The sequence below is a fragment of the Pygoscelis adeliae genome, unplaced genomic scaffold (assembly GCF_000699105.1).
Source record: "Pygoscelis adeliae isolate BGI_AS28 unplaced genomic scaffold, ASM69910v1 Scaffold175, whole genome shotgun sequence".
NCBI classification, from domain to species: Eukaryota; Metazoa; Chordata; class Aves; order Sphenisciformes; family Spheniscidae; genus Pygoscelis; species Pygoscelis adeliae.
In genome coordinates, this window is record NW_008824941.1 from 1463019 (window position 1) to 1485549 (window position 22531).

The window sequence follows — 22531 nt, forward strand, 5'->3', positions numbered from 1 at the left end:
TAAATGAGAATGGAAAATACATAGTTAAAGCTCCTCGGAAAAGTAATGCATTTCATTTTTCATAAACTCAGTAGCAACCAATCCATCAGGGTCATAACAAGAGCTGAGTGTTTAATGAGACATGTTTTTAAATGACACTCTGATCTGGGGTTTAACTGGGTGACATTTTCAACACTTCTCAGGGAAAAAAAATGGTTGAGGTGAAGATCCTGTCACCTTTTAAGTGGTTACAATAATAATCCAACTATTCAAGAGAAAATTTCAATCTGATTTCCCCCAGTGACAGAGTTTCACAAGTTGTAGTTATTTCAAAAGGCATAAATTAAACTCCAGGAACAGTAGCTGCAAGGGTTCTTCCAATGAGCCTGCTATTGAATAAGAATAAAAAGAAAGAAAGAAAGAAGAAAGCTGCTTCCTGACAAAACTGCAGTATAATCTAATGGGCAAGGCAGGTCAGCAAATGTACATTTCAGACAAAAATCTCTTCTCTGAGTTGCGCTCTGGGTTCTTCAGCCATAATGCAGTTCTCAATGGCATTTGTTTGATACCTTTAGCTTCTCTTGTCAGTGATCTTTTGCATATAGAACAAGTTATAATTTGTACTTAGAGCAACACCTCGGGTGCCTCCATGGAGATGATTGGTTCTCAGAATGAATTAACTGTACAAAGAAGCAGTCCTTGCCATGAAAAGTTTATAACCCAAGATAGGCAAAAGGAGTTATTTCTACCCTATTTCATGGTAAAAAATGACTTCGGAATATCATGTAGAGAATACTCTAACGTACAAAATATGAAAATGTATATAACAATGAAGTAAAAGTGAAGTATTTTCTTTTCTATGAATTAGTTAAATGGCAAAACATTAAAAACCAGCTTCTTTGAACTGGAGTTCAAATTTGGGATTAGAAGCGCTATTTATAATGTACTTCCAACTCATAGCTGTGAAGCCTGAAGCCTTCTTCAGGAAGAAATCACCAGATGCCCTTCATTTTGCATGAGAACAAAACCCAACCTGCAATGTACTCCTCCTATTGGTCTGGGGGCAGATAAAACAGAGGCCACGGGGAAAGCTGGCTGTATTATCCAAAGCACAAAACCAGCATAGGTAAGACTGATTGTTGCTTGTATTTTCAGTGCAGTCCTAAAAGCCTTGCTTGTTTTTACTGTACACCTCTGTATTATGAACCAATGGTCCACAACCCCGTCTGGCCATTGGTTAGAGTGCCAGTCATAAAAGCCAATAATGATGGGAGACTATGACCAACTAAGTTAAAAAAAAAATTTCAACATTAATGCTTCTGCTCCTATTTTCTAGGGGAGATTATACCTCCAAGGTGGCTTCAAGGGGCACTGGTTGACCTGGTGTTCTGCCAGTGCATGGAAGACAGTTGTCAAGAATTCACATGTAGATAGCCTGTCAGATCTAATTAACATGCAATTACATATTATTATATTTGAATAGCAATATAGTGCAAATGATCAGAAAAGCTACCTACCATATAAGAAAGAATGAATGCCATTTTATGTGTAAAAAGTAGACAGACACATGTATCTGAGGAATCCTTGCTTCCTTTTTAATAGTAGTCTTAATAGCAACATATAATAATGAAATCTGTTTTATAAAAGACATCAGTACTGGAGTACTGACACATAGACATTAGAATTCAATAGGCATCTAGAATTATATTGAATCATAATTATATTGAATCATTGTCCTTTGTAGTGCAGAGCTGCCTGTGATTCAATTTTGACTGTTCATTTAAAACGCGTACTGATATCCTTTGTGGGGGAGGAGAGAGGAGTATACAGTAAAACTTCATTTTGTGAGTGTCTTTTATATAGGCTATGTCACAAATTGCTTTACTTTGTTACAAAGATAAGTTATAATAAATAATAGCTATACAAAAGAGAAGCTAAACTGGTAAGAGGAAAAAAATTCTTCCTAGTATCTTTTAAAATCAAAATAAACATGGCAGAAAAATTTAAAAAGGTTGTTCTGAATGGCAGGATAGTCAGAAGTTTCTTGTACCAGAAATGATGAAAGGAGGTGGTTTTTACACCAAAAAAAGTCATCAGTAGGTAAGTGGAAGGAGGAAAGAAGTATGAAAGAGAAAGATGACATTACGGAGTAAGCTTGAGTAAGACTATGGAAAAGAAATACAAATTGTATCTTGAAATTAAAATGGGGTTCTGCGTGGTTGTTTGAGGATTTGAGTGATGTTCACTCCTTTGAGTGCTTGAGCTAGGCTAAAGGGGGAAACTTTCTGCACATTCAAAAATAGCAGAAATTGGGTCAGCCACAGAGGAAAGAGTTATGGTAGTCTTAGTGAAAGGAGCTGCAGGCATGGATGACAAGATCATGTTGAGAAACAAGGTGATGTTTCATCCTTTGGACATATTCTGTTGTTATGTGTAGCTGGTCATTTGCTCTTTTCCTAAAATGCAGTTTTTTGTTTATTGAAAGTCAAGACTTTAACCAAGTGAAACGATGTGTTTCATTTCATATAACAGGGCTGTTTCTAATCCACATTACTGATGTGAGTCATTATAGCATAGCTCCACTTACATTTAAAAAGACTACATTCCAGTATTAACATTTTAAATCTCTCAGACTCCCAAATCATAGGATTTATCTGATTTTCTTTAAAGAAAACTTGTGCTTCAGCAGAAAGTTTATTAAATGTCTTGAATTTTTGAGAAGGATCATAATTATGCCACAAGAGATTTGAATTCCAGCCCTCCCCATTCCATTAATCTTAAAAGTTAATTTCTGGTAGTGATGAAAGCTGAGGATGGGCTCAATGCGTTAGTTAGCACACTAGTTTTCTTGTCAAACTGCTAACTTCTGACAATGATGGCAAGTGCTTGTATTAGAAAACAGAAAGCCATGCAGCAGACGGCGCGCTGCTTTGAAAGCATATGGCATTATTTTTTTCCCTCATTGAGCCACAGTGTAGAAGTACATGTCAAAACAACATCTATTTTAGAAAGAAAATGGTTAGATCCCATTGTTGATTTACACTCTCTTCACACTTTATGATGAAGTCAAAACTCATGGTAACAAGAGAAAGGAGCTGACTGCAAAGGCTGAATTCATTTAGTTTTAATCCCCAAAACAAATGATGAAAAGTGATGAGAAGTGAGAAAATGCAGACATATTCAGTGAGATTAAAACAGGAGAGAATGAAGTCCAATATTTACCAAATGTGCCTGGAAAAGCTACATCCATGGGCCCACTCAGCTTTTCCTTTAAGGAAACACAGGTTTGTCCAATGGATGAGTCTATATAGAAAAACAGCTTTTACAACTAACTTTCAGACTAACGCAGATGAGATATGGAGCAGCTCTCAGGATTCCCATCTGCCAAGCACCACACCGATTTGCCTTTTGAGGGCACGTTTTGGTACATGATTCCCTGATCATCCCAGTACTGCAGCACCAGTTCATGAACAGGACAGCATGCCCACTGGCTTCGTCAAGGAACTGGGTAGGAGGACTAAAAAACGGTTGTGCCTTTTGAGGTAACGTTGTGAACAATGATAGCAAAATGGGATGGAAGACTTAATGAATGGGATTTGGGGTAAATAAGCTAAACAGTGCAATTTATGTCCTGAAAAGCATACATTGAAAGACAAACCAAAATAGGTACATTCTCAGAAACTTTTCTGGGCCACACTTATTTTCTTTTCCTTGGCATCTAAACCAGCAAGTCATTTGGCCCTCCTCTGTAAATGTCTTGCAGTTTCTGCTTGAACCTATAAACCAGCTGCCCTTTATTCCCAAGTAATCTTCAAGGTGCTTCACTTGTGACAGTATGATAGTGCTTTTCACTTGGGATGGGATAACACGTCAAAACTCTGTCACTTTCTTTTGGAGGGACTTGGATCAGACCATTACAGAGAGCCTGTGAAGCTCTCAAAGCAGTCCACAGGCAGTTCAGAAATCCAACAGGTACCCCGTTGAGTTAAATAACACCATTCTCATTCTACAGCTCAGACAAAAAAGAGGCAAAGGAAAAGTAATTCAGTGGCTCAAATAAGTTCATTCAGTGTCAGTGGAAAAACTGCAGAGGGACCTCTACTTTTTTGGCAGTGTTGCATATTACCGTTGCATGGGATTTTGCAGTAACCTAGGGGCCACAGAGGCACACCACCCTTGTCAGAAATCAAGTCTGAACTAGCTGTTGAATAAACAAAACCTTTGCCACAGAGGCGAATACCCTAAGGCCAGCTCCTGCCCTCAGCGATGGTTCCGTTCCCACAGCATCCCTTCAGGGTTGCTGCCCTAGGAGTCCTCCTGCCTGGCGTCATCCCAACTGTGTGCCTTTTCTAGGGTCAGAGGTAGATGTGTGAAAAATTAATGCAAACTTTTTTTTAATGCAACTTTTTTTTTTAGTGCAGCTCTTTCCTCCTTACCTTTATCTTTTTCTTGCTGGAATCCATGATCATTTTCCAATCTGATCCATTGTTGCTGTAGCCAATTTTGAATTTTTTCATGAATACTTTGTTTTCTCGGTGCTTGCCGCCTTGGACAATTATGCCCCTTACTTTTTTTTCTTCACCAAGGTCAATTTGGAGCCATTCGTTTGTATATGGATGAGTAGTTGGTGGCAGTGCCCAACCTGAACGGCTTGTTATGAGGCGAGCATTTTCCGGGATCCAGTTTCGATCAACTTGAGTAGACGCAGTAATCTGAGAGTCAGGAATGAGCCCAGACACCATACCCAGCATCCCAGAGCAAGGATAATCTACAGAGAACAAAACCAAATAAACAGTTAATCTGAACAAGCACCAAAACAGAAACAGGACATATCAGTCAGTTCAACTATCATAAGCAATTACTTATTTCTTTCTTATATCCAAAATAATCTTTTTGGATTTGTACATAATTTTCATTTGTTCAAACTTGCACATCCTAGTTTTGGCAGGAAGTACCAAAATACCACAAGTATTTCTGGCTTGATGGGAACCAAAAGGATCAGAAAATCCTATTCTACTCTTGTTTTCTATTCTTCTTGCTAAGGCAAAGAGTGCAGGGTCACATCTGAATTTGTGAATATTTCTCTAGAGAAAACTTCCAGAATCAACCAAAAACTGGTTGCAGATTACTTAATTTTGGCAACATTGGAAATGGAAATCTTTTATACATTCTGTAAAATACAATTTATTGCTGTACTTGAAATTTTCCTATTGTATTTCTTTGGTCTCTCAGGCTTTTTCAAATGACACAGAAGCTAAATAGTTTCTTCTTTTATGGTCCCAGATAAATATAAGTTAGAAGTAGGAAAAGCTGCTAACAAGGAATGAAGATTTCCAATGTAGAATGTAACAGCAGTTCTGCTGATATTACCTTTATCTAATCTGAAAAGATTTCATAGAATGACCTGGAATTCTATAACATAGTAATCAGTAATTTTATTTTCCTGCTGTATGGAAACCAGTCCTAAGAAACATTTTCAAGATTAAAGAAACACCTTAAGGGAAAAAAAAAATATCCCTAGAACTATTAAAAATTAGTGCCAATGAACTATATTAAGTGCTATAAAATGACGCTATATATTTTTTCAGAAAAATCAGCTTGGTAAAAAAATATTAAATCATCAACATTTTCTTTAATCTGTAACGTGTTGCATTTTTACTTTACCTATAAAAATGCCTCCATTTTGTAGGAGTTCTAGAAATCCTAAAACTAGAAAAAAAGGACTTCTAAAAGAATTCCTGCTTGTGCCTGTTTTTTTTTTTTTTTCAGGATAGTATTTTGATGATAATGAATGCCTTTTGCTGTTACTTCAGTGTCCTGGTTTCGACTGGGGTAGAGTTAATTTTCTTCCTAGTAGCTGGTACAGTGCTGTGTTTTGGATTTAGGATGAGAACAATGTTGATAACACACCGATGTTTTAGTTGTTGCTAGGTAGTGCTTGCACTAGTCAAGGACTTTTCAGCTTCTCATGCCCTGCCAGCGAGAAGCTGGGAGGGGGCACAGCCAGGACAGCTGACCCAAACTGGCCAAAGGGATATTCCATACCATGGGACGCCATGCTCAGTACATAAACTGGGGGAGTTGGCTGGGGGGCGGTGACCACTGCTTGGGGACTGGCTGGGCATCGGTCGGCAGGTGGGGAGCAATTGCACTGTGCATCACTTATTTTGTATATTCTATTGTTATTATTATTATTACTACTACTACTACTACTATTACTATTATTATAATTATAGTAATTATTATTGTTTTTCCTTCCTTTTCTGTCCTATTAAACTCTCTTTTTCACTTTTTTTTTTTCCAATTCTCTCCCCCATCCCACTGGGCAGAGGGGGGCAGTGAGCGAACGGCTGTGTGGTGTTTAGCTGCCTGCTGGGTTAAACCACAACCTTCAGAAAGCACTTAAGTGCTTAAGTTAACTGTGTGATATAAAGGAGCTACATTCCAATACTGATCACTAGCGGGAACCTGACTATATATGTCTAGTTGCTTGAATAGGCTTCAGATCTAGGTGTTTGTACCTTGCAATGCTTTTAAATCTAGTTATGTATGTTCCTTGGGAAACCTGTTGAGAACTACTGATAAATAGCAAGCATGAGAGAGGGGGACTGGAGGGTTAGGAAGGAAAAACAAGATGGTCATTTGAAAAATATCTGTGTATCTTAGGTATTTTGCATGAAGCTGTAAAATAATTGCAAGAAAAGTAATTAGACCTCTTTTTTTTTCACTTCTTAAAGCTGAACACCTAAAAGATAATGCCAAAACAACATTCAGATAACACTGGATGCTTGGGTTGTCGTGTTTTATTTTCTTTATGTTTTTTTTTTTTTTTTACATTTCTACATTCAGACCACAGTGGAAATAGTGAAGATGCATTTCACTCATAAAAATAAACCCCACAGCATAGGCACAATAAATTCTTTTGGTTTTAAAATCCTTCCCAAGACCTACCTGTTATCTTGCAGCCATAAACTTCAAACCTCAGTGATACTCCATTTTCCCAAGACACAGGTCTAATTCGCACAAACCGTGTTAAAACTGGTTTGGCAAAAGGTCTGTAAACAACATCAGTGGGATTGCTATTTCCTTGAAACACCTTTGTGTGGAAAGAAAAAGTAAGTATTTGTTAGGCTTTCTCTTAAATGGTGTTTATAATTCTGTGCTTTACAGATAGTTACGATACAAGGTCTAACCAGGGTTATAAGGGGGGAGGGGATGAGACAAAAGACTTGCATGGGGAATTATTTCATTAAATTCCTAACACAATTTTTGCAGACAGATAAGCTTTCCTTGGGGAGGAAAAAAGAAGATGTAAGGTGTTCAATGATACTAAAAAATACTTGCCACCTGCAGAGTCCTATAACACACCGTAAAGCTGCAGAGCAGCTCAGGGCCATCTTGAGAGCAGGATCTCACCTGAGTGCAACAAGGGTCTGTCCACTCCCTGCGTATTTTGAGGTGTTCCTAATGCCCAGATCTATATGCATGAATGACATACACTGGTCTTTGTCACCCAAGGACTGCCGTGTCCTGGAAGAATCCCTTAATGCCCCATTAGGGCACTTTTATTCCCCCTATGCACTCGTAGAATGATGCAAAAAGCTACAGAACCTCAGGCCCAAATTGAAGGTCTGGATTTCAATTAGACCACATAAAAATCCTGCATGGAGTTAGGATAAAAACATATATCATTTTGCCATCCTTGGGCTTAAGAGTTTTGCAGAGTGTATCATGCAAACCTTGCTTTGTTAACCTTCTGTTTTTAAATCCTTTTTAACTAGTACTCAGACTTTCTTTCTCCTTGCATACTGAGATGGAAGTTTATTTAAAATCTATATAGCAGGCTCTAAGATTTTCTCTGTGTCCCCTGAGGCTAACAGTCAATTTAGATGAACAATGAGACTTCCACAAGAAGGGACAGGATTGTGCTGTGCTTTCATGTTGAGGATGCTGCAGATGCACTCCTTCCTCGCAGAGCCAAAACCTTGCAATGTTCTAGTCCAAAGAAGGTGATTCAGTTTCCTGCTTCTTCCTCACGTAGAAAGGACCAATTTCCTGTTGTTTTCCATGGATACAAACGCCTCTCCTTTTATGGGAGATTCTCCCATTTCTTACACACACTGCCTACTTTCCTGTTTGTTACTTGCAATAACTGCACTAATTTGGAGCGCAGGCCAGCAGCGCACGGCTGTCAACTCAACAGGCTCAGTTATATCTCAAGTAAATTAATATAGGAGTTTCATATCTAGCAAGGGATTTTAAATGGAGCTATGTTTCTTTTCAGCAACTTTTTTTCTCTGGGAGGACCTGCTGTAGTTTTCTCAAGGTCTGCATCTTGACAGAGATGAGAAGACAGAGGAAATTAGTCTTTTCTCAAAAGTACACAACTCCTTATATGTGGTTAGTGCAACACTTGTGTGAGGCTTCCTTGAAGAGATCTGTGGCTGCCTGCTTTTGTTGTTCCTTCAGTAACCAAGTCTCCTTAACTTTTCATCTGAATAAAAATATCAGAGGAAGACTGGTGTGTAGTTTTTTCTTGTCCTGATCAACAGCAAAATATTGCCATTTTAGAAACCGGATTTTTTTATAAACCCTTTGAACAAATAACACAGTGTTAGGAAGTGTTTTCACTAATTAAGGACAGCATGTACAATAGAAACTCATGTAAAATCCACTCTTGGAGAGTTTACAAATTGAAGTTGGTAATGAAAATCAGGCATGGTCTGATTTTGAAAGAAGCATTTGTTCAGATTACAGGAACCAGAGCCAGGAAACCCTGTGTCTCATACCAGCCACAGAGCTGGCTCCTCTTGTGAGTTTGGGCAAGTCAGTTATTGTACCTTTATACATCATTACACAGTGCCCACATTGTGGCATTTGACGTTCTAAAGTCCTTCTCTGTAAAACCAGGATCATACTTGTCAAAGAGAAGCTTTCAGGATTCATTTTTTATTGTTTTACAAAGTGCTTCAAAGAAGAAAGATGCATGTGTTAGACACTGCTACCATTTTGATAGATAAGTGTAGTGGACTTGGCAGAGCACTTACAGATGAATCAGGGACAAACCAGTACCCAAATATTTAGAGCTAGATATGGTTACACTGATAGAGTTTAATATTACACAGTTTTTCTGGGTTTTCACAGAAGGGTTGCAAAAAAGCTCTTTTGAACGGAGGCACCACAAAACCTTTCCAGTTGCATCAGCCCCAGGGAAGACTCTGGGGATGCTGCTCCAGGGCACAACCTGAGCGAGGTGGGAAGGGAGGCACAGCCTCACTGGGACTATTCATGTGAGAGCTGGAGCAGAATTGACTTCTCAGTAATGAGCTTTATGCTCATAGTAACGGATAATGAAGATTTTTCTATTGAGTGTCTAAAGCTGTTTCATTGGGAGGTCACAGAGAGCAAATCCGCTGATAAATGGGAAGGTGATAAAAATCTATAAGGATGGAAAGATGTGCCTAATTATCTGTCTGCATGACCCTTATCACTGAGATGCTTGGAAGTCTAACAAACTACTAATGACTCGCTAGCGCTCCGGCAAGACAGCATGGCTATGCACAGGGAGCTGAGGCACTGACACATTGCATATCCAGAGCTTCACTGCAGATAAGGGACCTACATATTTTTTAAAAGGTTCCCCATAATGTTTTCCTCAAGGTCACATAGATAATCTCTGGCAAACTGGGAAACAGCAGCACACTCCAGGGAAAAGACCCAAACCACTCAAATTCTGGTGGGTACAACAGAGGGGGCAGCACCTTGCTCCCTTTCCAGCTGCTCTAGGCTTTGGATAAACAATTTGTGTAGCCCATTACTACTGAGACAATAGCTATCTTTTGGATTTGGGATATTGTTAACCCTGATCATGCTGATTAAACCTGTGACACCTTATTCCTCTTTTTTTAACAACTGATAGTAACTAAACAGTTTGATAGCCTATTTCTTGGTCGAAGAGAGGTAAAAGAGAAAAGACTTACAACAGGCTTGTTTCCCTCCTTCAGTGTAATCCAGTCCTCTCCATTGGAGCTGATATCTACGCGGTACGTTTTCAGATAATATTCTTTCTTTGTTTCTTTTGAGATGGCTCCCTGGGTCCCAATTCCAGAAACAAAGCGGAGAAGGCCTAGATCTACCTGTGGTAAGGAATGAATTGGGACGTGAGGACAACCTGTTCAGAGCATGACAGTAATGCAGAAGTGACACCCCCCTGCCCATGTTTTACAGAGATAATAAGGATTTTATATAAAGGAAATTGCAACATATTGTGGATAATAACAGAGCCATAATCTCCTCTTTTGTAGACAGTGTCATCACAGGAGACGGGAACATTTGCCTAATTAGCCAGGAGGGCTATTCACATGCCAGAGAATTATCTTTCTTCCACAGGGGAGGAACGAGAGACCCCATCAGTGCGAGTGGGAACCACCAGACTGCAGAGAAGTTACTAGAGAAGTTCCTCAAGGACCAGTCTGGTGAACAATCTTACTTAATACTTTCATAAACTACCTTGCATAGATGCTAATGAAATTCGCTGAGGACACAAAGCTGCAAGGCATTGTCAATACAGAGGAGAGTCATGCAGTGAGAACTGAATGACCCTGAGGACTGGAGTATTAGAAATGGGATGAAATTTAATAGTACAATACCGAAGTTGTGCACTTAGGGAATGATAACAAGAATTCTGCTAAAACCCAGGAGCTCATCACTTGCAAACAGAAGAGGTGAAAACAATCCTGTGGTGTATTAGTTAGTCACAAGATAATTAGTAATCACTGTGTGATTTTGTTGGGAAAAAGGCAAATGAGTTGCTTGTACTGTATGATGTATTTGAAGAAAACAGAAAGAAGCATTAACACAAGTGCAATAATTCTGTTCCAACTGTCAAATGTAGTGAACGTTAATCATTAGAAAATAATGGCATTTTGAACTTGCTGGAGAAATGAACGCTATGGTGTGCACATGAATGCGTGTTAGAGGCCTTCTCTCTTCTTCACTCATTCTCTGTCTTTCTCCTTCTCTCATGAAGTTACATTGCAACCAAATGGTCAAGTGATTTAGGTTAGCCTTCCCCTCCTCCCGTTATTTATTTGTCATCTAGATCTGTTTCTTGATCTAGTTCATCACGTGGCACCACAGAAGTTGTATCGGCATAGCTGGGAGGATGATGTGGGGTGCAGGAGTGTGGCTACCCAAGTCAGTTCTGCTGGCAAAAGAAACCTTTGTCCCAGTGCACAAGTCCAGCTGCCAAATGGCTGAAACTAGGCACAAAACTCTCCCACAGCCAGGCTGATGACCACAACTTTGAAACACCTGCCATTTCCTTACAGCCTTTCTTTAGCCATAACAACAAACCAATTAAAATCAAATCCATCACCCTCTTTCTCCGCAGCTAGAACCTCCTCTTTGTTTCCTAAAGCAAACCATTTAATTTCGATATAAAATTACACTATTCACAAAATATTAATCAGAGTAATTTATTCCTCTAAACTTCAGTTGTCCAGACTTTAGTAGGATAATAATAGGTTGAATTAACCCTTCTCAAGTGAATGTCCCATGAATGTCTCAGGCTTTTTCATTATTTCCCAAGTATGCAGGATGCAGAATATATGTCCCCTGTGTCCCGCAGGCATCCTTTTTCCTGGATGTATGTCATATATCCAAAGGCGCTGGAGCAGATAAATCAACATGCTCTGCATTCTCTCTCAAAAGGCTGAAGGAAGTGCTATTGAGGACAGTCTGGCTGCTCTCTCAATGCCCATGTCATATGCAAGGCATTTTGAAGTCTTCCAACACAAGAATAGCAGCCTTGTGTATGAGAGATAGAACTAGCTTTCAGGGCAAAGCCTCTGCCCCAGTTTTTAAGGCTGGTAAAGTCTGTATGTAACATTTTAGCCCTTGTCTTTAGGGGTGAAATACTGCAACATTTTGTTTTGTCGTGATAAAAAAATTCAGTCTTAAAAAAAAAAAAATCCCAGCACCACCTTACAAAAACAATCAAGTGATTTAAAGTAACTAGAGAGTCTCAGATGTTAGATTGTTGCAATCTGAAAGTTAATGGGGGAATCTGGGCATCATTGCACTGAGCAATCTCAGCTTAACTTCAAATGCTCTCCAAACTGTACTCTGCTGATTGTAAAGTGTGCTGCACTGAGTTATGTCCAATACCACATTCACTTCCAGGCTGAAGTGCACTTGAAAATCTGGAAGTCTGAGGGAGTGCAGAGCTAAGTTATTTAAATGATCTGCTTCTCTTACAATTTGAAACAGCTCTTCAGTTTCAAAATGATTAGGGTCCCAAGCCTGTACCGTTCCAACTGATTTGAAATTATTCTAGTAGGGGCTTTTTAATATACAGTAAGTACTTCATTGTGAATGAAGTCAAGCAATGGCCTATTACAAGAGTTCCAGGTATTTGAAGCCAAGTTAAAATTTAACATTGGGGATTTAGAGGAAGGTTTGATTAGTTGATGCCTGAGATAACAATTACAGCTACCAGTCAGTGACCATTCAGACGACTCAGGCTTGTCCCATCAAAGAACTTCAGGTGCCCAAATTTTGCTCAGTCCCAAATGCTGGTATTCAATACACCCCCTTAACTCTTGGGGCACTGAATATCCTACAGCATCTATCCCACTACCCAGAACTAAGTCCTAAACATGCAAAGGATTTAGACATTTACCTTCATGCCTAAAACCTGGCAGAATTCAAAAGGTAGGCAGAAATTCTACTGCCAGAAGTTAACAGCTCACTGGGAGAGAGAGAGAGACTCTGAGAAGACCTCTAATTTATTGCCTATAGGTAGGGAAAAGGCAACCTCATTAGCACTCCTGGCTCCAGTAACTGTGTAATACAGTACAAGAGGAGGGGGGCACCTCTTGTCGTTAGGGAGAACATCTCTTCGCATAGATGTCCTTTCTCCGGATCAGCAAATCTTGACATGCTTCTTGAAAACTGGAACTATGTCAACAGCAGTCCTCTCCTGGAGCACCTGGAGGCTGATGGCTCCAGCGTTCAGCTGTGTGCCACAGCTTTAAACCCCTTGCAAAAGCAGTCTGTAACCCCAGACATGTCACATGCCAGGGGGTGTTTGCTCAGAAGCTGATGGAGGAAAAAAGAATAACCTTTCTCCATCAGTGTTTTGTGAGAAAGGAGCAGTGCAAACAAGAAAGGTTAAACAGCAGAGAAGCAGAAGGGCTGGAGTGTTTAAGTACTAACTCTGACTCAATGCAGTGGTCCAGGAGAGAGGTAGAGCTTAAGGCATTTTCCTCCCTTTGACAGTTCTCTGCAGTGGCCTCCGGAGGAACTGCTCCTTTCCAGGTGCATACAAACAGAATTGCAACACTGAGCACCCCTCTGTAGTGCCTAAGTATGTTTGTAAATCAAGCTCTAAGTGTACCAATTTTCTTGTCTAAGTAAGGTGATAGAAATAAGTTACGTAGAAGACTACCTTGGAAACTGCATAACACATCTTAAGGGGCTGTTAAGCTCACCTTCATTAATCACTTTGTGATGTATTTTGTTTTCTTTCCAATGTCTTTTGAAACTTTGCTTTCTGTAAAATGCAAAATTGTGCATAAAATACACATTCTAAATGTCACAGGGACTGCTCAGAGTTGAAGTTCAACCATATCAACTGCTATTAACAACTGGAACCTGAAGGTACCAAAAAGTAGCTGTGCTAAGACACAGCTCTTCTGTACCATGTTACCCAGAGGAATCATTGCAGAGGGCAGTAGCTCTAGTACAGCTGTGTCACCAAAAAGATAGGAGTTCTTATGCTTTTTGGAGGCTTGTGCTTATAGAGTCCAACTGTCTGTGTAATTTCCAGTCAGCTTAGTATGTCCTCTCCACAGAGGTCTCCAAGTGTTAACCTGACCAGAGGTAACCCATTTTTCTCCTCCAGCTGAGATAGTAATACAAATCTTTAACAACTAGCTTTTTGTTTTGGTCTTCTTGTCCTTTTTTGTTTCAAGAACTAGTGTTTCACGTTAAAATGAACTGTGGAGAGAGGTGGTGATGAAATACAGTACTTTTGAAGATGAACGTCAAATGCATTTCCCTTCAATTATTTGACATTTAACTTTCTGCACATATGATAAACAAACATCTGGTATTTATTTTAGAGGATGCAAGCCATTTTGTAAGTTATTGCATGCTGTATGGCTGTGATCTGAGATAGGCAGCTGTCTCCAAACCTGAAATCATGACATTTCATTTCCATGACCAGAGTTTTAGCTTTGACTACCTGCAGTATGTTGCTAGTTCTTTTTTCAAATTTTGCTCCCTTTCGTTCAGATTAAAAAGCATATCTTTTCTGGAAAATGATGCCCTAGGGCCTCATCCAACAAACACAGCCTTTGATAATTGCCTACACTGCAATGTGACTGCCTTTATTGGTAAGTACAAGACTGGGAGCAGACTTGCCTATAGGAATGGGCCCCTAACTTACAAGAAATGAGGAACGTCTCAAGTGTGTATTTTTTTCCAGGAAAGAAAAATTCATGTAAAAAAAGTGCCAGTTGTTCCTACTTCTAAAATAAATTTCTTTCCTGCGAAAGCATATTGCAAGATGCTAGCTGTTTCTACATATGAATTACTTCCTCTCTATTTATTCTGCAATATCTTTTAGCATCCGGGAAAAATATTTTTATTGCTGTCTTACTGTCTCCAAAAAGTGTGGGTGGGTGACACATTTTTAAGACACAGATATGCAAGGGGTGGCATACGCATTTTATTAGAGACCAATTAAGGAGAAGAAAAAGAATAACATTTAGCTCTGCACGATATATCATGTGGCAAATCTTAGCAAATTGCTGGATGAAGAACAACACACAACATGCACAACTTGAAATGAATATTGCTGCTTCCTGTCACCATACAGAACCATGTCATAGCATGGAAGACCTTATTTTCAGAATGAAAATCTGTCTTGCTAAATAAAATACAGTCATTGAGGGAGCTGTAGCAAGGGAGCAGTTTTACCAGCTTTTAACACTCCTACTGTAGGTCTGTTCAACAGCCTGAGAAAATAAAGGACAAAGTGCTGGAGTTTGATTAACAACAGGAAGCTTTTTGTTGTGGGCATCTCTTGTGGCTTGAAAAGCTGTATAATCCATCACTTGACACAACATACCAAAGTAAATATTTTTAGAGAACTGTGTCATTTCCCTAGATAGCATACAGTGCTCTGAGTCAGATTAACTGTTGTGACGCTTCACTGTTCTTCTGTCAAATATTTAATTAAGCAAGAGTTAATCTTTTTTATTAGGTGTTGCTGTTGATTTGACCAATCATGCTCTCCCATGACGTATATACAACTATCACTTAATTCCTTTATTTATTGAGCTTTAAGTAAGGAAGAATATAAAGCTAAGTAAAAATGGCACAGGCTTTAGTAGAAATTCTGAAAATAGTTTCATTAATTTGGTTGGAAAATTACTTCCAAAAGTCTTCGTCCTTGAAATGACTAGTCATTACAAGAGCACAACTCCTTGATTAATGACAGGGTGTAAATATTCATCCTGGGTTTAAGTGAAAATAGTTAAGGCTGTAAACCATCTCAGATATTTGTGCAAAATTCTCAGTGATATTTGTGGCAGGTCCATAAAGAAAGCGAGGAGAAAATATTGCTGTTAGTAAGATCTCTCCTGAGTCACTGAAGTCTTTCTCATTGACCTTGACAGCAACATCCTGAAAGCCTCAGAAGAGAAAGCAGCTAACCACACGCTCAGCTTCTAGTCTGTGCCTAAGAACTGTCCTCAGACAGTATGCTTTACTGAACTGATGCTTATGTGACTTGGCAAAAATGGGGAAGCATGAAAGAGGAGATCAGCAAACATTCATGCCAAAGAAATACAAATGCTTGGCAGCAAAGGGAAACGAACTTTCTTCAGCAGTTGAAATATTCCTCACAATCTTCACCTCCTGCCCAAATCCTTTTCTGCAGCAGAAAAAACCGTAAGTGTAAAGATTTCCCCAACTGAAAACAAAGAATAGACTCAAAGGATGCTATCACATTGAGAAACTGATGCTGGGATTGCAGTATTGAGTACAGTAATTTTTTTAGAGGCAGATCAGCCAGTTTCTGCAAGAGAAAATTTAAGATAATGACGAAAAAGTATGACTGATAAATGTAAGAGAACATCAGTCATCATTATAGGGCTGGTTCAAGAAGGAAAAGATGCAGAAAGTGTAAGAAAAATGAAATCCAGAAACAAAAAGGAAAAAAGAAAAGAAAAAATGAAAGAAAAGGCCTCTGTGTCTCTGACAGAGAAAAGATAATGCTTGTGTGGGCTGTGTTGCATCTGGATTCATGGCACATTCTCCCACTCTTATGTTAATTTTTTTTTGCATAAATCAGAAGCAACTAATTAAAAAAGAAATATTTAATTCTGACATGTTCTTTGAACTGGTGTTCCATCTGGTTCTGTTTGAATAGTAAAATCTGCTGTCGTTGTAAAAATTGGCAAGCAGCACTCTGGTAAAGGGAAACAAAAGAGACTCAGTACAGCAGGTTAATACACTAGCATTTCAACTTGAGACATTTCCAGAATTCGGCAAACCAAATCGCTCCAGTATGGAAACTATAAAGATCAAATGTGAAAGACAAATGCTGCAAGTGGGCCGGGAGAAGCACTGCCACTGGTACGCATTAGCTCTGTGTGGTATTTTTAGTGTGAGTCTTTGAAGGAGTTTGGTTTAAAAGCAAGGGCAATGCAATGCTCCCCTGAAATGGGCTCACTGTATTGTACGAAATGCATCCAGTGCACACGCAGTGATAGGGAACGATCCTTCTGCTATTCATTTGCAAGCTCCACCTTACGCATTCATGTGGTGCTGTGATGTAACACGATCGTTATTCAGAAGACTCAGAAAATACCTTCTTAATTTATTTTTTTACTTGAAAACTACTTAAAACCTGAACACCAAGATACAATAAACTCTGATAACAAAGGGAGGAAAATGTAATCGTATTGGGATTTCTATAGACTCTGGGATCTAAGTAATCGGCTTCTTATGCCATTTGAACCTGCTCTGTAGCAATGAAGAGAAAGGCTGATTAACTCCCAGTGCTTTAGAAAAGGATTGTTTTACATCTTGCAGGAGCATATCTTGCTGTGAAATATTACTTCTTTAAAATGAAAACCTTTGCTTCAGCACTACATTAACTTGCAAATGGATAACCTAAGACATGTACAATGACTCGGTCAAAAAAGGAGGAATGTGAATGGCCCCTTTCTCCAGCTAAGATACTTAGGAACCCTTGCTGAGCCATAAATGAGTCAGGAACGTAATACTTTTAATTAACGTTTTCTGAATACTTATTTGTAATTTACATTTAATTTTAAACCTGAGCTTAATCCTCTGATCTGGAATGAAGACAACTATTTAGTGCAGTTTGAATGTAACCTTCCCCAGTTTGTGTTAGAAACTATAGAAAAGGGAAACTCTATAGCAATACTTGCAGAACCACTCTTTTCTGAGAGAAGGACATAATTGTAGGACTTTTTTTCCCCCAAGTGTACTGAGCAACTAATGCACAAATGGGAAACAAGTAATCCAAAGCTTCTCTATCAGACTGCTTCACATGTGAATAACAGGGCTTTGGATGGAAAACACTGAATTTTGCCCATAAAGTTCTTCTGTAGCAATTTTTTGCCAGCTGCTGTCCTGTTAAAATCAGAGGGTACAGTCAGCAGTGCTTGATTTATAACACACTTCGGTATTTTGAATAGAAGTACAACATTACACCTGTGTAAACACACAGAAATAACCTCTGCTTCTTCCTGTTTCACAGCATACCTATGCTAATTGGGTCGGAAGCTGATAAGTGAGGGGATGATATAATGTGCAGGATTAAGGCTCTGCTGTCTCAGACAGCCCATCTTGATGGTGTAGATAGATCTGACCATGCAATCACTGTGTTCAGAGAAAGTTCCACTGAAATCACTGGAATTTGCTACACTTGGATGTTTTTGAAAGTTCAGGCTTTGGGTTTTCTATAAAAAGTAGCAACAAAATGGGGAAAAACTGCCAGTGCCTAAGATTTAATACTTTTAAAGCCTAATTTCACTGGCAATTGGAATAGGTGTATAACCTGTGTCACATAGAAATATATGTATTTTCTTGTGATCAGCTTTTTCATCTTGGAAAATCGGCACAGTCTCTTTAAATCAGTCAGTCATCCACAGGAGTCTGCATTCATTTATTCTCTGTTAAATGGAACTGTCAGTTTTGTTGCACCAAAATTCGATTTTCTATTTCATACACATTGTGTATGATGATTTTAATTTACTACTGGGTCACCAAGCAAGTCACTGCTTTTTTAAAATATGAGTTTCTGCTACCTTCTAGAAAAATGTCAGGTAGCTGCAGTTAGATGGTGTGGTGAGGGTACTGTAAATGTACGGGGGAAAACGAGAGACAAAGACTATACACGCAAAGATCATTTTGCTTTTTGCTTGGTATGTCCCTCACAGCTCTGAGGAAATGCACACATGTAGATGAAATATGTCCGAGGCTGTGATTTGGAAGACCCGCTGCTGAGAGTGGTGCACTCGTCCTGTGCCAGAGGAGGAAGGGGGACAGCAGAAGGGAGGGTGAAAGCCAGTGACTACCGAGACAACTTCCCCTCTGGTGCTAAGGCAAACCAGGGACACTGGCTGCCCCCAGCTCTGCCCTTCTCTCAGCAAAGCCCGCTCAAACTCCAGCCGTGGGGATTTCATTTCCAGGGTTTCTCTGGCCAAAGAATGGTGCCTGGTTTGTGTACCCCCACCTGGCCTCTCTAAAAGTTGCTCTATCTCCAGCTATGTAAAGAGCAAAGCTATCGATTTTTAAGTGCCGTAGCTTTTTAAAATAAACACAGGATGTATTTTCTTAGTTAAGCATGTCGTGAAAGGGGGGAACACTCCTGTGGACAGTTAATTTTTATGGCCTGATAAGACCATTTTAAAATAATTCTGTGCTATGTCAGTCCTTCAGCACATAGCTTGAATTTAATAGGATTTGCAATGGAAGAGTCTGCTCCTGTCTGCGTTAAGGCTGAAAGCCACCTTAGTCTGTAGTACAATAATCTATAACCTAAATACGACCTGGTAAAATATGCCAGTGTTTTATATGTGATAGGACAAATCGATCTTTTAAGCAGATTCAGAGAATCCACACCAGAAATGAATTTGCCCCAAAGTGTTCAGTGTGGGAGGCTGCAACGAAGAGAAAGACCAGACTACATAGGTACAGCTGGTTGGTGGAAGTTAGGTGTAAACAGTGCTTCTCTGATGAGAAGCCAGTTGTCCCTGAAAACAGAGGAACCGAATCTCAGCTTAATGTTCGGTCAACTGCGTTTTCTCTGTTAGTAGGTTTTGTTTATCAGACAGCTATGAAGTTTACTCTGATGCCTTTTTAAAGAGTTTTTTAAAACCTTGAATGTAAACATTAGAGGTAAAGCAAAAATGGAAGTATTTCCTTGTTGAAATATACTTCTTTCTTCTTTTTTCCTTTTTCATGGGAAGAAGACAAATTGCTTTCTGAAGGGCAGGTATTTAGCTTGGAAGAAATCTCATTTATCCTTCCACTTTACCTATCTTGCTACTGCTGTGAAAATGTCATCTAATGGGCAGAACAGAATTAAACTGGGACAGAAAAGCAGGATGACACAAGGACAGGGGAGGCAAATAATAGCTCAGCAACAGAAAATCTGGAGCATGGATTCTGGGATGGGGAAGGGCCCATAGGACTCATGAACTCTTCAGCTTCATACTACTGTGCAGGTGTGGAAAGAGTTAATAAAAATGCATAATCGTCTCTGCAAAGCACTCAGCAGTACACCTATCATCCCCAGCCCAGGGTCGGCCCCATGAGAACAGAGACCTTTATCTCAGTAACAACTCTGCTTATTATAACATGCCTCAGCTGTGCGTTCCTACCCAAGGCTGTTTCTAGCCACTACCCTTAGTCACTTAACTTCTAGCCTTGAGCTGTACCTCACCCGCAGTTTGACACCTGCCTAGTCTTGTAGATTAATTTATTTCTGCTGGACTCAGAAAAATCTCCTTCTGAGATACCTTCCTTCACATCTGCAGAAAGTCCTGGCTGTGGTGGAGCAGATGTGTTGCAGTGCCTGGTAGCTGGGTGGGCAAGGCTGCCTCAGCCCCCACGGGGTCTGCAAGCCATCTGGGAGACAGCTCCCCTACCAAGCAGAATGGCACAAACAACTCATTTTTTGGCTTGATGGCAGTTTAAAAACCAGCAAACAATAACAAATATTTTGAGTAAAGCCAAACACGTGAACCTGGTGAACAGAAAAAAAGAGAGAGAGAAGAATCATTTTGTACAGAGTTTTTTTAAGTGGCTTTAATTTCTGTAAAAGAAAGTAGAAGAAAAAGATGTGACTAAAAAAAACCCTGTGGTGTTTAGTTTAAAACCATATTTAAAGGTTTTAATTTCTTTCCCTCCTGGAACCAACTAGTGAGATAAATTTACAAAATTATTTTAGTAGTTGCTGAGCCAGTGCTTTTGCTGGACACATTTTTAATGCGCTATCTCAGCTCTGAAGGGCCATCTGTCTTGAAGCCGTTGAGGGGATGTAGGGCTGGACTGGGAAGTGGATGCATAGGTAATTACAGAGTTATATACAAACTACTCAGATCTCTGCATAATGGATCCCCTGAAAGAACTGAAACTATTATAATGATTAGGCTGGTAATGGAGGCTCGGAGGGGCTCTGCTTCTGCTGCTCCTCCATATGTTGCATGCAGGATTGCTCAAAGCCACGCAGGACTCCCCTCTGTATTAGGGCTGATGCTGAAACATGTCAGAGGGAGGTAGAGAGGATTTTCTTCTAAACTGCGTTTTGCACCTGCACTTCTGGAGCAATAAGGCTGCCAATGGTTTGGACAGTTCTCTGAGCATCCCTTCAGCCTCCCCAGAGTGATAAATCTATGGCTGGGAACTTTCTGGTACTAAAATAGCTCTTAAAGCACTTTGAATAATCAAAAAAACCTTCATACTTCGTAGGACCCTTTTATTTCTCCCTCTCCCTCTTGTCTAATTTCAGTACTTGCCTTTGTGAAACTCTACCATTTATTCCCATGTCACAGTAAATAAAGGTACGAATGTATCCTGCTGGGTCAATTAACCCCAGTTCTGCGCTGTGTCACAGTCTGTACTGGCTGTGATTTCCAAAAAGGAATATTCTTTTGTCATTCTTTGCCCATGTGCGAAGTATGTTAAGACCATAAGATAACTGTAATACTTTTCCACACAAAGCTAACTCTGCTTGTTGTAATTTCTGGAGTGCAGTTATGAACAGTAAAATGACATGAACCAAACACATGACTTGTATTCTAAAGTGGTAGTGAAGACAAAGGACTGACAGTTTTTGTGCTTTCATGTCAGTGTGCTCTCTAATGATGGGCAAGCCCTGCCACAAAGCCGCTGAACTTCAGCTCTCAGGCAGTCCTTCAAAGGCTATAGGAGAACTGGGAGGCCGAGGTTTCCCAGGTTTCATGTTATTCTGTGCAGTAATATGATGCACTTCACTGCAATATCAAACTCCAAAATAAACAGAAATAATAAGAATAAAAATACCAGGCATTGTTGACTTGAACTTCCTTGAGCTTTCATGTGAAATATTTAGATAAGCTTGCTCAGTAAAGTCAACCTAAACAGCTGCCTGATGTAAGAATAAACCTGTTAATGAAACAAATGTGCTGTACAGCAGCATATATAAATACTGACTATATTTTTAAGTGAATACCTGATAAGGAAATAAGCTATGACACAGATGAAAGGTTGAGACACCAAATGATGAACTGCAACTATTTTCAGAAGTGTTACAGGAATAAATCTGTACTAATCTATATACCGGTTCACAGCAGCGATGCATGCTTCTGGGTTTCACTTACAAAGGAGCAAATAATAAAGAACGTAGGTTACTGCAAATGTAAAGGAATGAAGACAAATGTGGAAGGAAAATTCCACCTCAGAGGTCCCCCTCATTCTGGTGAAGTAGTGTATACATAGAAGTGTTTTAAATCAATGGAAGAGTATTTTCCTTGCACGGGAGAGTTAGTGTTAAATAAACAACTGATATTTCAATCAGTGGAGGCGAGGAGGATCTCCCAGGTTGCTTTTTGAGGAGGCCTATTCTTACCTCTTTCTGGCCTTTCTCCAGATCCCTAAATGCTGCAAGATGCATAGGGAGAATTTTGCACCACATCAGCTGATATTCCTAGGGCTGGCTGATCTGGAGGTCTAGAGAAATACACTGCAAGAGTCGTAGGTGCCGAAGGGATGGGTAGGGGACGAGGTGGAGACGGGCAGGCAGAGGCCAGAGGGAGCGACCAGCTCCCGGTGCCAACCTCTGACTCCGTCCGTTTCCACATGATACCAGACCTGTGCCCTGCTGAAAAACCCAGCAGTAAAAATTTGGGCTGGATTAGCCATTTATGTCATATTAGACAGAACATACAATAAGGAGTTCATCTTAGCACATGGCCTTATGTCAGCTGCAGAATGACAGATAATACCCCATCCAGAGTATAATGTC

The 22531-nt window shown here is 39.7% G+C and overlaps 1 protein-coding gene across 1 annotated transcript in view; it reads right to left on the minus strand.

The window, feature by feature from the left end:
• Nucleotides 1-22531, minus strand: part of NRP1 (neuropilin 1) — a 70996-nt gene that overhangs the window by 24737 nt on the left and 23728 nt on the right. Inside the window, exons 6-8 of the mRNA XM_009325557.1 lie at nucleotides 9960-10115; nucleotides 6931-7075; nucleotides 4416-4747 (exon numbers count right to left, since the gene is read on the minus strand). Coding sequence (XP_009323832.1) covers nucleotides 4416-4747; nucleotides 6931-7075; nucleotides 9960-10115 — 633 coding nt within the window. The remainder of the gene's footprint in view (nucleotides 1-4415; nucleotides 4748-6930; nucleotides 7076-9959; nucleotides 10116-22531) is intronic.